A 13,528-nucleotide genomic window follows, 5' to 3' on the forward strand; every position below is an offset into this window, starting at 1 on the left:
ATGAGGCTGTATAACTTAGAAAGAAATTAAAAATCTACAACCTCACTTGAAACCCGCAAAAACCCAGTGAGCTCTTTCTACTCATCTCACAGATAAGGCATCGAGGATTCAGATAGACAAAAGTGAAGGCCACAGCCGCGGCAGAGCCAGGCTTCCAGCCTTGGAACGTACAGCTCAGCACTCTGCAATTCACCAGGGAATTTTGTTTTCACTGAACCCTGAGCCCTGAGCAGACAGGACATTGTTTAGGCATGTCTGAAAGGGCATTCAGGGACCCAGAGTGGAATGACCAGGTTAGCAACGTGGTAGAAAAATGCAGCCACCCAGATGGCTTGTGGCTACTCTGAAATAGTTTTCTCCGGTTCGGGAGGACTCAGATGGCATATGCTACCCCCACTCTGACATTTTTGAGAAATCTTTTATTAGAAGATGTCCCAGAAGGCAACAGTTTAAAATCAAGCAATTAATGATTACAACTAAATACAAAATTTCAGGTAAACTTGCCTTTCAAAATAAACCAGACCCTTGCAACAGGAGGTTTTTGTGTTTTTTTTTTCTTGTACAAAACCAGTTAACACCACTTTGCAAAAAGCATACAAAAATACAGTATTAAAAAAAAAAAAAACAACTCGCGCAGCACGTAACCCAGCAGCAGCTTATAGAACACAAGCCGTTCAGATGAGTCTTCAGTAGCCTGCTTCCCACTTACCCTTCCAGAGTCCCAGGAGCCCCTTGGTGCCTGAAAGTCCTGCCCCAGCAGGCAGAACGGCTACTTCCAAAGCTTTCTCTGAGGCCAGGAAGCAATGCCAAGCCATCGTGGTGGGCAGATCTGGAAGTGGCAGCTGGTCTTTGAGAGGCACAGGTAGTATTTACCATCTGTCCGCCCCCCACACTGTTCCCCTACTTCCAAACGCAGGGCCAGCAGGAAGGGATTGGCCTTTCTGGGCAGAGTTCCGAAAAGGTTGACTCTTCGTTCAGGCAAAGTTTAGGATCTCCGAGGACGCCCACATGACCACCGCTAGCTTGGGTCACTTTCCCTATTGAGGGCTGTACCTAGATTCCACCTGGTGCTGCAGAACACAGCTGGAGCAAAACCAGTTGGGGTTGGCTTAGCTCTGCTCCTAGGGCATCTTGACAACCCACATGTACCTTCTGGGGCACCCGATGAATCCCAGCAGCTCCCCCCAGAGTATCTATCAGGCCCAGATTCTGTGAGAAGGAGGTGACCCAGAGAACCAGGATGGTGGCTTCAGAGCCAGCAAACTCCTTGAAGTTGCCTCAGAAGGACAGGTTTACACTGTTCCTGCAGAATTTCGACAAAAATCAAGAACTGACTTGAGAGGCAGGAGGGAAAGAGGAAGTGGTCGGGCACTTCCTCCTGGGCTCTTTGTGTCTGCCTCGAGAGAAGGTTCCAAGCTGGGCTTCAAATGGCCCTGCAGAAAACACACGGGCAAGGAAGATGTTCATGAGCCAGGATGCCAAGGCTTTCCCATGAATCATTTTCGCACGTCCTGCAGAAATATTTCTGATCTGTCTGAAAGGGCCCTGTGGTGCCAATTGCATAACAAAGGCATAAACAAACAAACAAACAAACAAAATACCTTGTAAGGATAAGCAGGTCTCTCTCTGAGGAGGCTCAGAGAGCTCTGAGACAAAGACTCTATAGGCCGAGCCCTTTAAATGTTTTCAAAGTCCTAGCGTTGAGAGTGGAGGGTAGGGTGTGGCCTAATGTCCTAAAGTATCTTAAAGGTTTCCACTCCTCAGCTACTGTAAAGTGTCTGACAGTGAGGTAATGGTCCATGCTGATCAAGACTGCAAGCTTGTCTTCACCCAGGACAGCTCGCTTGTGTCCTGGAAAACAGGGCCTCAGGGACAGTATCCAGGCCCAGCTGTCCTTGTGTCATCCCCAGAGACACCAGTGGGAGCAGCATCCTTTCCCAGCCTAAAGCTCTAGCACAGTGTGAGATCTCAGGCAGGCTGCAGCCCCTGGCATCGTCCACCACCTGTTGCATAGCATCCATCAGCCTTTCCTCCGAAGCCAGTGAGCTAGGCAGGCCCCGAGTCTCCTCAGTCAGCCGCCCGCTGAGAAGCCAAAGGCGCCAGAGAAGACGGCACTCCCATGAGTCAGGCAAGAGGGCGAGCTGGGTTTCGAGGTTTCCAAGAATGCAAGCCCTTATTGTGTGTGCACTGGCTGCAATGCATTCTGGGATCGACTGTCCAGCCTGCCCCGCTGTAACCAAAATGTGCAAATTACTAAAAGGGGGAGAGAAGATAGAAAATAAACGTGTGCGTGCATGCGTGCATGTGTGTGTGTGTGTGACAGAGAAGTCAGGCTTTTTGCTGGGTTAGTAGCCACTGAGGTACGCGATTCTTTTCTGCAGCTGCTGCTGCCGACACCGGAGCTGCCTTTTCTCTGTAGCCATCTTCTTTTCAGCCCCCACCAGAGCTTGCAAGTACTCTAAGGCCTTGCTTAGGATCACGACTTTGGGGGCCTTAGAGCAGCTGGCCAGGGTGGGCACCTGGTCCCTCAGGGCCAGGAACCGCGAACGGAGGTCATTCCTCCTTTTTCGTTCTAAGAAGTTATGGTTCTTCCTCTTGGTCACGTCCTCAGTGTCAGAACTGACAGGTTTTGGGTGGCAGGACTGGGGAGTCTCGCTTTCTACAGGTGGGGGACTCACAATCTCTTCCTCCTCCTCTTCCTCCTCTTCCTCCTCTTTCCCCTTGGGAGCTTCTACCTCTGGAGCCTCAGGTTCCTGGGGACCCCTCTCTGGAGCCCCCTCCTGAGAGCAACTTTCTGGAGGAAAGCGGGCAGCATAGTTATGCTGTTGCTGGTGGATAGAGATGTGGAAATGTTTCATGCAGGGGTCCAGGGGGTCTGCTCGCACCGTGATGGTGACTGGCTTTCGGATGTCCAGAGATCGCCTCTTCTCCACCGTTACCACGTCGATTTCTTCGCCCTCTGTCCAAGAAGAGATAGGAAGAGAAGAAACATATCCCATGAGGAACACATATACACACACCCTACAGCCTCAGTTTGCAATGTCTCGGCTTGTGAGAATAGGTGATGTGTCCATGGTTTAGTTATTACCAAACTCAAGTGAGGAGAGAGACCGCCAACTCATTTATTCTAGGAAAATGGCAGAGTGAAGGGGGAAATAAACAAGGAAAATAGTCTCCAGTTTCCTTCTGTACAAGGCTTGGATAAGAACAAAAGGCAGACCCCAGCCAACAGCCCCCAGTCTGCACAGGCTCCCTCCTCCCCCACTGAGGGGATGGAAAGAGCCAGTGGCCTAGGACAAAGTTTAGCTATAAAGATCTTCCCCACTAGGGCTCTTTCATGCCCCATCAGAATTGTAAATGAGGGGTCTGTGGGCAGAGTTGCCCTTTGTTCCTGCCCAGCACAGCCTGCGCTTGGGAATTGTTACTTTTCACAAGTTATAAATCCTATTATTCCCCACCTCTCTGTTCTACCATCCTTTCAGCTGAAGACACCGAGGAGGGAGGGCGACAACCGGTTCTCTCCAGCCACAGAGGGGAGGGGAAGGGTCTCCCTCAGGAGCATTTTGTCCCCGGGTTCAATGGGTTTCTAAAGCCATCCATCATGTATAGGTCACCTGCCCCACCCCCACCACTGGACCAGAAGAGGGTTGGATTTATAATCACAGGTCACAAGAGCCTTGGGAACTTCACAAAGGTACAAAAACAACCGTTTCCCAACGAGCTGCACCAGAGGCAGACAAGGAACAGCAGAATGACCAAGATAAAAAGGCCACCATGCCAGGGACTCAGAGACACCAAGAAGTGTCTGTACCATTCCCTAGCTGGAGGGTCTGTGAGATGAACCCAATCTGGTCAGGCAATCAGGGAAAGACCTCCTGCTCCCCACATTCTGCAGCCCTCAACACAGAAGGCCACCTTGGAAGCATTCTGGCTGACAACAGAAGAGCTCCGATCTCTGCCTCTTTTGCATATCAGGAGGCTTGAGCCCCTTTGTCAGGAAGGTTTCCATTGTGTGGACAATCGCATTATTTCTCCATTAATAAAACCTGACCATTCAGCCCCCTGGCCTCAAAGCCTGTGATTGGCTAGCTAAGGAGTGTTTGGAATGCTGTTTTCCCCAGCCCCAATCCCTATTGGCTGATCTGTGCCGTCAGTCACACTCCCCACCCCACCCCCTCATTGTTTGCAATCTGTTGCATTTTGTTCTAGGCCATGTGGCCAGAGAGTGACCCAGGAGCCCACAAACAGGTTCAGGTTAAAGGGCAGGTCAGAAAATGATTTAAGTTTCTGTACATCCCAAGCCTTTAATTTTCATTGTTAAATCTCACAGCACACAGGGCTGTATCTAACTAAGGAAGGTATCACTTAAGACACCATTCTCCTTTGCAGAACATAGTCTCAGATTCCACAAGATAAGGGATGTCCTCAAGCGGGACAACCAAGTCCATCCCTCCTCGTTTTCACCAGAAGAAACGGAGGCCCAGATCAGACCCACTCCCTGTCATTTTGATAGCGGTCTGGACCTCAGATAAAGAACTCCAAACTTCCAAGATGATGAGCTTTCTACTCTAACCCCCCACCCGGTAGAGCTGCATCTTCATTAGTTTCTTGATCTCAAGATTCCCATTCGAGCTGTTAGACAAACACACAAAGCTCTTGTTGCATGTTAAAAATGACTTTATCACAATGGATCGAAGAAAAAGCGACTTTTAATTGTGTTCTTCTCAACCCCCCCCCCAATAAATATACAAACAGCTTCCATAGCCAACTCCCCAGTCCCCTACCAAACACCCATGTAAGGTATTTTTATCTCTGCAGTGACTTTTCACTATTAGTGACTGTGCCCAAAGCCTCCCTCTGCACCTGCAATAGCACCCACTCCAGTCCTTCTCATGAGTAGGGAGAGGGCTAAGAGGCTGGGTGGTCTGACCTCAGCGAAGTCTGCCCTTCATCGGCACGGAGGGAGGCCTGGAGCACCATGACCGTTACCTCAACGGCAGCTCTTCTCCCAGAGGTGGGACAAAGTAGGAATCACTGAACATTTGTTGAATGCAGCCGAGCAGCTGAAGCCCACAGATGTGCTGGGAGGGAGCTTGGACACTAGCTAAATCCAAAGCAACAGGCATGGTGGAGCCTTTCCCAAATAAGCTGCGGGGAATAAATATTCCCTCTAAATATCAGGGGAGACTGAGGTTGAGGAAAAGAAGCTGGATAGACAGTAGGAGGCTGGGGCTCACTCTTCGGATTTCCTGTCTCTAAGCCTCGGTTTTCCCATCCGTTAAGAGGAGCGTTTATTCTTCCCCCACCTGTCTCATAGGTCACTGGTGATGAGGGTGCTTAAGTGGTAACCAGTGGAACTGGGATAGGAGGGGAGACTAAGCAACTTAGGGTAACGCAGGCAGGAGATGGAGGTTTCCGAGAGGATGAAGACTTTGGTTCTGCACAAAAGGTTCCTTAGTCTTTTCTCCCTTAGGGAAGTGTGAGTTTCCCAGAGAAAGAGGCAGCAACAAAAAAGCTTCAAGCTTGAAGTGACTCTTAAGGGCACCCTTTTAAACCTCCCAAAGACAGAAATCCCCTACAGTTCAACCCCAGTATTGTCCTCTCTAAGCGCCAGCCCTCAGCATGTCGCCCCTGTCCCCTGGGGCTCCAATCACCATCAGAGGGACGCTGGCTCCCTCCCCACTTCTCCAAACTGTTTACCAACACACCCACGTGCCAGACAGACACAGCTGGGGGCTACACCGACAGCTTCAGTCAGAAAATGGGGAGGTGATGGGAAGGTTTAAGACCCAATGCTTGACCTCAGACAGCTGTAGAGCTCTGGCCACCCATGGGATGCCTCCCTCTTAGCTAGCCTGGTGTGGTCCTTACCGGAGTCGCTGGGGCTCTCGGACCCGGAGCAGGCCTGAGTCTTGGGTTCGCCCAGCTGACACGGGGTGGCAGGCGCCGGGTTACTACTGGCTTCCAGACTGGGAGTGCAGTCCGGGGTGGCGGGCGCTTTGGGCGGGTTCCCCCGGGGCGCGCCTGGGGTGAGTCGGTCGCTCACTACTCTCTCCAGCCGTTCCCGGGCAGAGAAGCCGCTCCACATGCAGTCACGGCGGATGATGGAAGCGTAATTCCTGCCCCAAGCTTTCGAATGGCCCCGAGATTCCACCTCGTCTCCGGCACCCCCTCCAGGCCAAGGCTCCCCGGGACTAATCCCAGAGGCTGGGTCCCCGACGGCGGGACCCGAGCCCCAGGGCGGCGACGTGGGGGGCGACGGCACCAGCTCGAATTTCTTCCAGATGTCCTCGCTGGGCGCCGTGGAGCGGTAGAAATCCTCTCCGCAGTCATAGTCGTAGAAATAGTGCTGGTACGAGTCGAAGTCCATGTCCGCTCCCTGCGGGAGGGAAGGGGAGACGTGCTGACTGCGGTGCCGGCCGAGGGAAGAGGCGGCTCCGAGACCCTCGCCGCAGCCGGCTGCGGGGCTCCGGTCCCTCCCCAGGCCCACCGGCTGGCAACCCGCGCTCTGATCCCTGGTCCCGGGGAGCCTGGCCTGGGGTCAGCACGCTCAGGGCAGCTCGCAGCGGGCCGATCAAGCTGCGGGGAGCGAGTTCAAAGCAAACTTTGCCAGCACCGCCCGGAGCGCAGCTCCTGGGGCACAGCAGGGCCGGGCGGGGGCGCGCTGTCTCGAAGGCAGCCTGCAGCCTTGTAGACCGCCCGTCCCACGGGGACCCGCGCCCGGGCCACCCGCAACCTCACCTCGCTCCCACCGCCCGCCACCTGGAGCGGAGCGGCTCCCCGCCGGCTCGGGGAAGCCCGGCAGCCCGCACACACACACATGCGCGCCACCGAGCGCGCGGCCCCGCACTCACGAACGCGCCCCCTGCGCGCGCTCCCCCCGCCTCGCTCGCACACGGCAGCCAGGACGCTCCCGGGATCGACGCGGGAGCGCGATCTGGAGGCGCATTGTTTCCCGACTGCTTTATATCTCGTCGCGTGCCCGGGGCTCGGGGACCAGGAGGGGGGGTGGTCCCTAGGAGACAAGCCCCACCCCCTTCCTCCCCTCTCTCCGCTGGCGACAGGTGGGGCTGGCCCCACCTCCTGGCTGCACTGGTCGTTTCTATTCTATCCCTTGAAGCCCCCCTAATAAATTGCACGCTGGGGAGCGCAGAGCAGAAGAGCTGATGCAGCCCCGCAGTCTCCTGGTGGAGGCGTGACTCTTCAGAGAGGCTTCTGCGGTCCCGGCGACCTAACTAACGCCGCTCTCTCCGCCTACTCAGACCCAGGGCCTAGAGCTGCTCCCCGCCCCACCCTGCTAGCCTACTTCCCAGGGTGCGCCCCAAAGGGTTCAGGTGCGTCCCACCCCTGATAGAGGTGGGGTAGGGCTGGGGGGGGGGGGGGAGGGAGGACACACTGCACCTCCACCGCGCCACCTGGCGGCCCTTGCACTGAACCCGGGTTTTTGAATTAACCCATTGCTTCAGCAACCGTTAGCCCATTTCTTAGCACGGTGACTCAAACCTGAACAGCAAGGGAAGATTCCAGGTTATGAAGCCTGCAGCACAGAACGTCTCTGAGCCTCGGTTTTACATGTGAGATGAAGGGATGGCCATAACTTCAGAGGGTCGCCTGGGAGAATTTGTTTACTAAAAAGAGCATCTTGGGAAGGGACGTGTGAGAATACCAACAGCACCAGCACCAGCTTAGCCTCGGGTGGGTAGTGAGACGCCCCTTCCAGGTCATAACTGACACTTGACCCCTCCTTCACTGCCCTGACTCTCAATAATCATCCTCTACACAAAGCTCTCCTAAGAGCTGTTCTAGAGATTGGGGCCTAGGGGTGTAGTAACTTCATTCTGGCCTCTGTTTTGCCCTTCTAGCTGTGGGCTCAAGTTTTGCCTGGAAGCCCTGGCCAAGATAATGGCGGTATAATTCCTTTGTGTTATCCTACACAGGCTACCTTCAGAGAAAGGAAGAAGCTATACAGCCTGAGATTTAGGTCCAAGGAACTTAGGATAGCAGCCAACACATCTAGAATCTTCCACCTGGCATCAAGGTCTGGTGTCTGGTTGTCTGCCATCTTTCTCTTCCTCCCACCCTTTTTGTCTGACTAGTCCAAACTCCACGCTGTTGCCATCCCCACAGACTGAAGCCAAAAGTACAAACACTTCCCTTTGTTTTGGGGCAGGGAACAGGAGGTGTGAGATGACCCATGAGTTGGGTGAGAAGGCAGGGGTGTGTGTGACTCTCTGTGTTCCGTTTGTTGTGTCTAAGGTGTGTTTGGGAAATCCTTGAAGGCAGAAATTGGCTCTTAGTTGCTTTGTAATCCCAGCATCTAGAATGACGGCTGGCAATATTTGTGCTCTGACTTCTGAGTGACCTAGCCAAACAGATTTTATTGAGACGGCCTGTATGCCCTGTTCTGTGTTGTACCAAGAGGCCCAGAAAAGGCTCCAAGTTTGATTGCAGCCCTGATGCAGAGAGACTACACTTCATTTTGGTGTCTGGGATGTTGTCTGGGGTGGTTGCAGTAGAGGCCAGGGGTTTTGGTCATGATGACAGACACCAATATAAGCCGGAAGAATTTGTTGCATAGAATTCATAGGAGGCTAGGAATATATGCTTGAAAAATGGGCCTACTTGGTTATTTCTTTTGTTCATTTACTTATTTACTTACTTACTTATTTATTTATTTATTTATTTATTGAGACAGAATCTCATTCTGTTTCCCAGGCTGGCCTAGAACTGACTATACAGGACCAGGTATGGTGGCTTATGCTATAATCCCAACACAAACTTCTAACTGTAACACGACGATGTACCAATTCCCTTGCTGGAGACAATCTAGACTACTGCCTGGTTGACGGTATTAATGTAATGAGGGGACAGTGGGCACATGCCTGTAATCCTAGCTACTTGGGAAGCTAACCACAGGAGGATCACTGAGCATTGGGCAACATATTGAAAGCCTGTCTCAAAAATAAAATGATTTTTCTTCAGTGATGGGACTTGAACCTAGGGCCTGATGTAAGCTGAACAAAGGCTCTACTCCTGAGCCATATACCCAGGCCAAAAGTATTACTATAGCTAGGAAAGTATTGGTGCTAGACAAAAAAGGTTTGAGCAGCAGAGAAAGTCAGAGGTCAAGGAGGGTTGCCACAGTAATCACTAGCATCTATCAAGATGTCTCTGGCTACAAAAATGCTGCCTCAGAGACTGGGGAGATGGAGGCATCATAGTTTGGAGCAACACAATTCATTCCCCGACCTTACTTACGCTCTGGGTCACACAGCAGTTCTCAGAAAGCTGTTCTGCCCTCCTTGTGAATCTGCCCACTGGGAGAGAATGCACTCAGCCACAAACAGAGAAACCCAGGCTGTTCCAAAGCCCCACTTCCCCTTATAAATTAATGAATTGGCATCTGATTTGAAATATCAGTCTCAGGAGCCTGGTTAATGTGTGTCTGTTCCGAGGAGACGCTGCTGCTTTTAGGACTAACAACTGTGGTTTCTGAGTTAATGTCTGGACCCAGAACGTTCACCAAGGTAACAAATACAACCCTCGAGACATCAAAATTATCTGCAATTTGGTTGTTGTTGTTCTAATTCATAAAAATTTGCATATACGTTATACATGTATACACACACACACACATGGCAGGGGGGGTAATTGGAGGTCAGAAGACAACTTGTGGGAGGCAGTACTTTTCTTCTGCCATGTAGGTTCTGGGAATTAAACTCTGGTCACTGGGTTTGACAGTAGGTGCCTTTACCCACCAAGCCATCTCACCAGCCCTGATATTCTGTTTTTATTACTTTGAGACAGAGTCTCAACTAGTGCAGGCTGTCCTTTATACACACTATGTAATTAAGACTGCCTTGAACGCCTGATCCTCCTGCCTCCACTCCCATGTGCTGGCATGGTCTGCATTTTTCAAGATGTTACTTATTTATCTAGGTGAGATTTTTGTTTGTTTTGTTTTTGAAACAGGGTCTTATTGAACCCAAGCTGGCCTGGAACGTGTGTCAATCCTTCTGTCTCAACCTCCCAAGTACTGGAATTATCTATCATTTACTTATTTATTTTTGTTTTGCTTTGAGATGGGTTCTCACTCCGTAGCCCAGACTGGCTTTGAACTCATGGCAATCCTAAGGGAAGAGAGAGAGACAGAGAGGGTGACTTATGCATTTAGTTACGGTATAACCATATGAAATAGCACGGACATTGACTATTTGTTTCCTTTTAAAAAAAGAGCTAGTTTGATAACTCCGAGTTTTGGCCTTCAAGCCTTAGGACTATATTTAATTTAACTTTATTATTGCCTGTAATAAGAAAGTAGTTAGGGGGATGTGTATGAGTACTGGCATGCTTGCCACTGCCTCTAAGTGTGCGGGTCAAAGGACAACTTTTGGGAGTCAGTTTACTTCTTCCTCTGTGGACTCCTGGGTATCAAATTCAGGTGGTCAGGTTTGCATGGAAGCGTTGCTACCTGCTGAACTATCTTGCCCACTTGGCTCAGCTCTCTCTCTCTCTCTCTCTCTCTCTCTCTCTCTCTCTCTCTGTGTGTGTGTGTGTGTGTGTGTATGTTACCAGCCTGACTTTAGCACTCCTTTTAAAACACTTCTTCAGCATTGAATTGCTTCACTTTTGTTTCTGTGGACTTACTAGGTGTTGAAACACCTGCCTCCCATTCATACGAGACACCAGCTACAAAGATTACTTCATTCAGCCCAGCATACCGGGCTATCAATCTGTCAGTTACACTTCTCTTTTCTTGGAACCACTGTCTGGGAACCATTCGTCTTCCTATTGGAATCTGAACTTCATGGTTTCTTGGCCAGCTTCACCACTCTCAGGCTAGAACTTCCCCTCTCTCTGATCCTGGAAATCCCCGCTGCTTCTGCCCTGCGTTGATGGCCTGTCATTCAGAACTCATTTCTTCCTCTTTCTTGATTTACTTCCTCACCCTGGTGAAGCACAGCACCCAACATCTGCCTGAGAAAGTGTACTTGGAAATAAGATTCTGAGATGCAGCCTTTCTGAAACACTGTTTATCATAACCTCAATTTTGGTGGATAGTTTGGCCTGGTATAAAATTTTAGATTTCCCCTGAGAATCGTAAAGGTGTTGTTTCCTTGTTTCCTGGCACCCAGTGGTGTGCTGAGACATCATTTGTTCTACAAGCCTTTGTATGTCACCTGTTTTTTTTAATGAACACTTTGAGGTTGTACTCTGGCATTCTGAATTCAACAATGTGCTCTTGTGTGGGTCTACTGTAATAAAGAATTTGACTAGGCTTTGTCCTTGCGAGGCAGGAAGTGAGTCTTGGAATTCCCCAAGTATCAGAGTGTGTTCGTTATTCATGGTGGCCCCCAGATAGTTTGTACTAATAAGGTGATTAGTGGTAGACCCTTACAAAGTTAAGATGACTCATGCCAGAGAGATCAACCATGTGATTAAAAATTGGTGCTTTGAGTCATTTGGTATCAGTCTGATCTCTGGGACAGGTGATACAGGGCTAGAGTTGAGTTCAGTCATTTGGATAATGGCTCTGTGATCATACCTTACCAGATCATGACCTCCTCCCCCGATTCAAACTATGAACAATGAAGCTCAGGATTTTTGTGGGGTTACTAATTTACCATTATAGTTTTGTATTTCTTAAATGTTTTTCTTCATTTCCTAAATATTCCCTCTCTTTCTCTTCTCTCCCCACTTCTTCTTTTCTGCTTTCGTTTTATTTTGTTGTGTTTTTCAGACAGGGTTTGACTTTATAATAGTAGAGCCCAGGTTAGTCCCCTGCGTGCTGGAACCGCAGGTGTGGAACATGATGCTACACTTCCCTCAATGTTCTCTTTTGTAGCTCCCTGTTCTCCCAATAATTACAAAGCTTGAAAAATTTCCCTTTCCATCTGTTTTTTCTATTCCCTTTGAATTCTTCATTGTTTGCTATGCTATGTGTGTGTGTTTTTTTTTTGTTGTTGTTGTTTTGTTTTGTTTTGTTGGAGGCCTTCCTCAAATGCATAATGAGTCTTTCTGTCTTGTTTTTCAATTTTTATTTAAAAAAATTAGATTTCTTGATTTTATTTTATGTGTATGAGTATTTGCTTGTGTGTATGTGTGTGCACCACATATATACTTGGCACTGTAAGAGAAGTCAGAAGAGGGTCGATCCCCTAGTACTGGAGTTATAGATGGTTGCCAGCTACTATGTAGGTGCTGGGGATTGAACCTGGGTCCTTTTTAAGAACAGTGATTGCGGGGCTGGAGAGATGGTTCAGTGGTTAAGAGCACTGGCTGCTCTTCCAAAGGTCCTGAGTTCAATCCCCAGCAACCACATGGTGGCTCCAAACCATCTGTAAGGAGATCTGGTGCCCTCCTCTGGTGTGTGGGTATAAATGGAGGCAGAAAGTTGTATATATAATAAATAAATCTTTAAAAAAAAAAAAAAAAAGAACAGTGATTGCTCCTTACGCTGAGCCACCTGCCCAGCCCCTTTTCTTCCCACGTTCTTGATAGTGCCTTGGATTCATAAAAGTTTTTTTAATTATGAAAAATTGGCTTCATGGTATCAATTTTTATTTATTTTTAAGTTTTATTTTTTATTATTTTATTTTATGTTTATGGGTGTTTGACCTGCATGTCTCTCTGTGGGTTCTCTGTGTGGCTGGTGCCCTTAGAGGCCAAAAGAGAGCATCAGATCCCCTGGAACTGGAGTTACAGATGGTTGTGAGCCACCATGGGGGGCTTGGGAATTGAACTCCTGCTTCCTGGAAGAACAGCTAGTGCTCTTAGTTGCTGAGTCATCTCTCCGGCTCCTTTCCCTTTATGTAATAGTGAGGCAGTGGTAGTGGGTGGACACGCGTCCTGGAGCATACATGTGGAGGTCAGGGTTGGTTCTCTCCTTTCACCTTCATGGGTTAACGGATGAATTCAGACTTTCAGGCTTGTGTGACAATAGACGACCTGCTAGGTTTCCCTCTCTCTTCTTTCTCTTAAATTTATTTTCACTTTGACACAGGGTCCTGGCTAAGACTGGCTTTGAACTCCTTATTCTCCTGCCTCCACCTCCCAAGTTTCAGGATTACAGGAACCTCCACTGCACCCTGCTTTGTTTATAATTTTATATAATTATAAGAATTATATGGGTGTGAAGTTTTTCTGATTTGTTGCCTGTGTAATCCAGACTAGTCAAAATCTTTCTTCTTCAACTTTCAGAGTGCTGGGATTACAAGTGTGAGCCATCATGCCTGTCTGAGTTTTTAATTTTAATAAAATCTAATTTGCTTTTTTTGCTGTTGTTACTTAAGAAATATTGATGTCATATTTAAGAATCAATTGCAAAATCTGAGGCCTTATAGATTCATCCCTATGGTCTTTAAAGAGTTCTAGTTCTTTTATTTAGATTTAGATCTTTGTGTGCATTCATGTGTGTGTGTGGTGCCTATGTGTGTGTGGTGCATATGTACCTGTGGTGCATGTATGTGTGTGTGTGGTGCCTATGTGTGTGTGTGGTGCATTTATGTGTGTGGTGCATGCGTGGGTG

The 13,528-nt window shown here is 49.2% G+C and overlaps 1 protein-coding gene across 2 annotated transcripts; it reads right to left on the reverse strand.

Annotated features, from left to right (window-relative positions):
* Positions 1-405: 405 nt before the first annotated feature.
* Positions 406-7,269, reverse strand: Mycl (MYCL proto-oncogene, bHLH transcription factor). Of its 2 annotated transcripts, none has more exons than XM_041652919.1 (3): positions 7,081-7,269; positions 5,872-6,379; positions 406-2,959 (listed from the first exon to the last, which is right to left on the reverse strand). In XM_041652919.1, exons 2-3 carry the CDS (start codon positions 6,368-6,370, stop codon positions 2,346-2,348), a joined length of 1,113 nt encoding a protein of 370 aa, XP_041508853.1. In that variant the 5' UTR covers positions 6,371-6,379; positions 7,081-7,269; the 3' UTR covers positions 406-2,345. The 2 variants fall into 2 exon arrangements, with proteins under 2 accessions (XP_041508853.1, XP_041508852.1); XM_041652918.1 differs by lacking the exon at positions 7,081-7,269 and adding an exon at positions 6,742-6,986.
* Positions 7,270-13,528: the final 6,259 nt, after the last annotated feature.

Source organism: Microtus oregoni, unplaced genomic scaffold, assembly GCF_018167655.1.
Source record: "Microtus oregoni isolate MIOR12 unplaced genomic scaffold, Mior012 000005F_ref0000423, whole genome shotgun sequence".
Taxonomy (NCBI): Eukaryota; Metazoa; Chordata; class Mammalia; order Rodentia; family Cricetidae; genus Microtus; species Microtus oregoni.

What these genes read in the sequence shown, in the direction of transcription:
- Mycl (XM_041652918.1), bottom strand. Translation starts at nt 6,822, where the DNA reads ATGTGTGTGTGTGCGGGCTGCCGGGCTTCCCCGAGCCGGCGGGGAGCC. An exon ending in TGGCGGGCGGTGGGAGCGAG is followed by an intron (nt 6,380 to 6,741) that starts GTGAGGTTGCGG and finishes TCCCTCCCGCAG; the next exon opens with GGAGCGGACATGGACTTCGA. An exon ending in CGAGAGCCCCAGCGACTCCG is followed by an intron (nt 2,960 to 5,871) that starts GTAAGGACCACA and finishes CTTCTTGGACAG; the next exon opens with AGGGCGAAGAAATCGACGTG.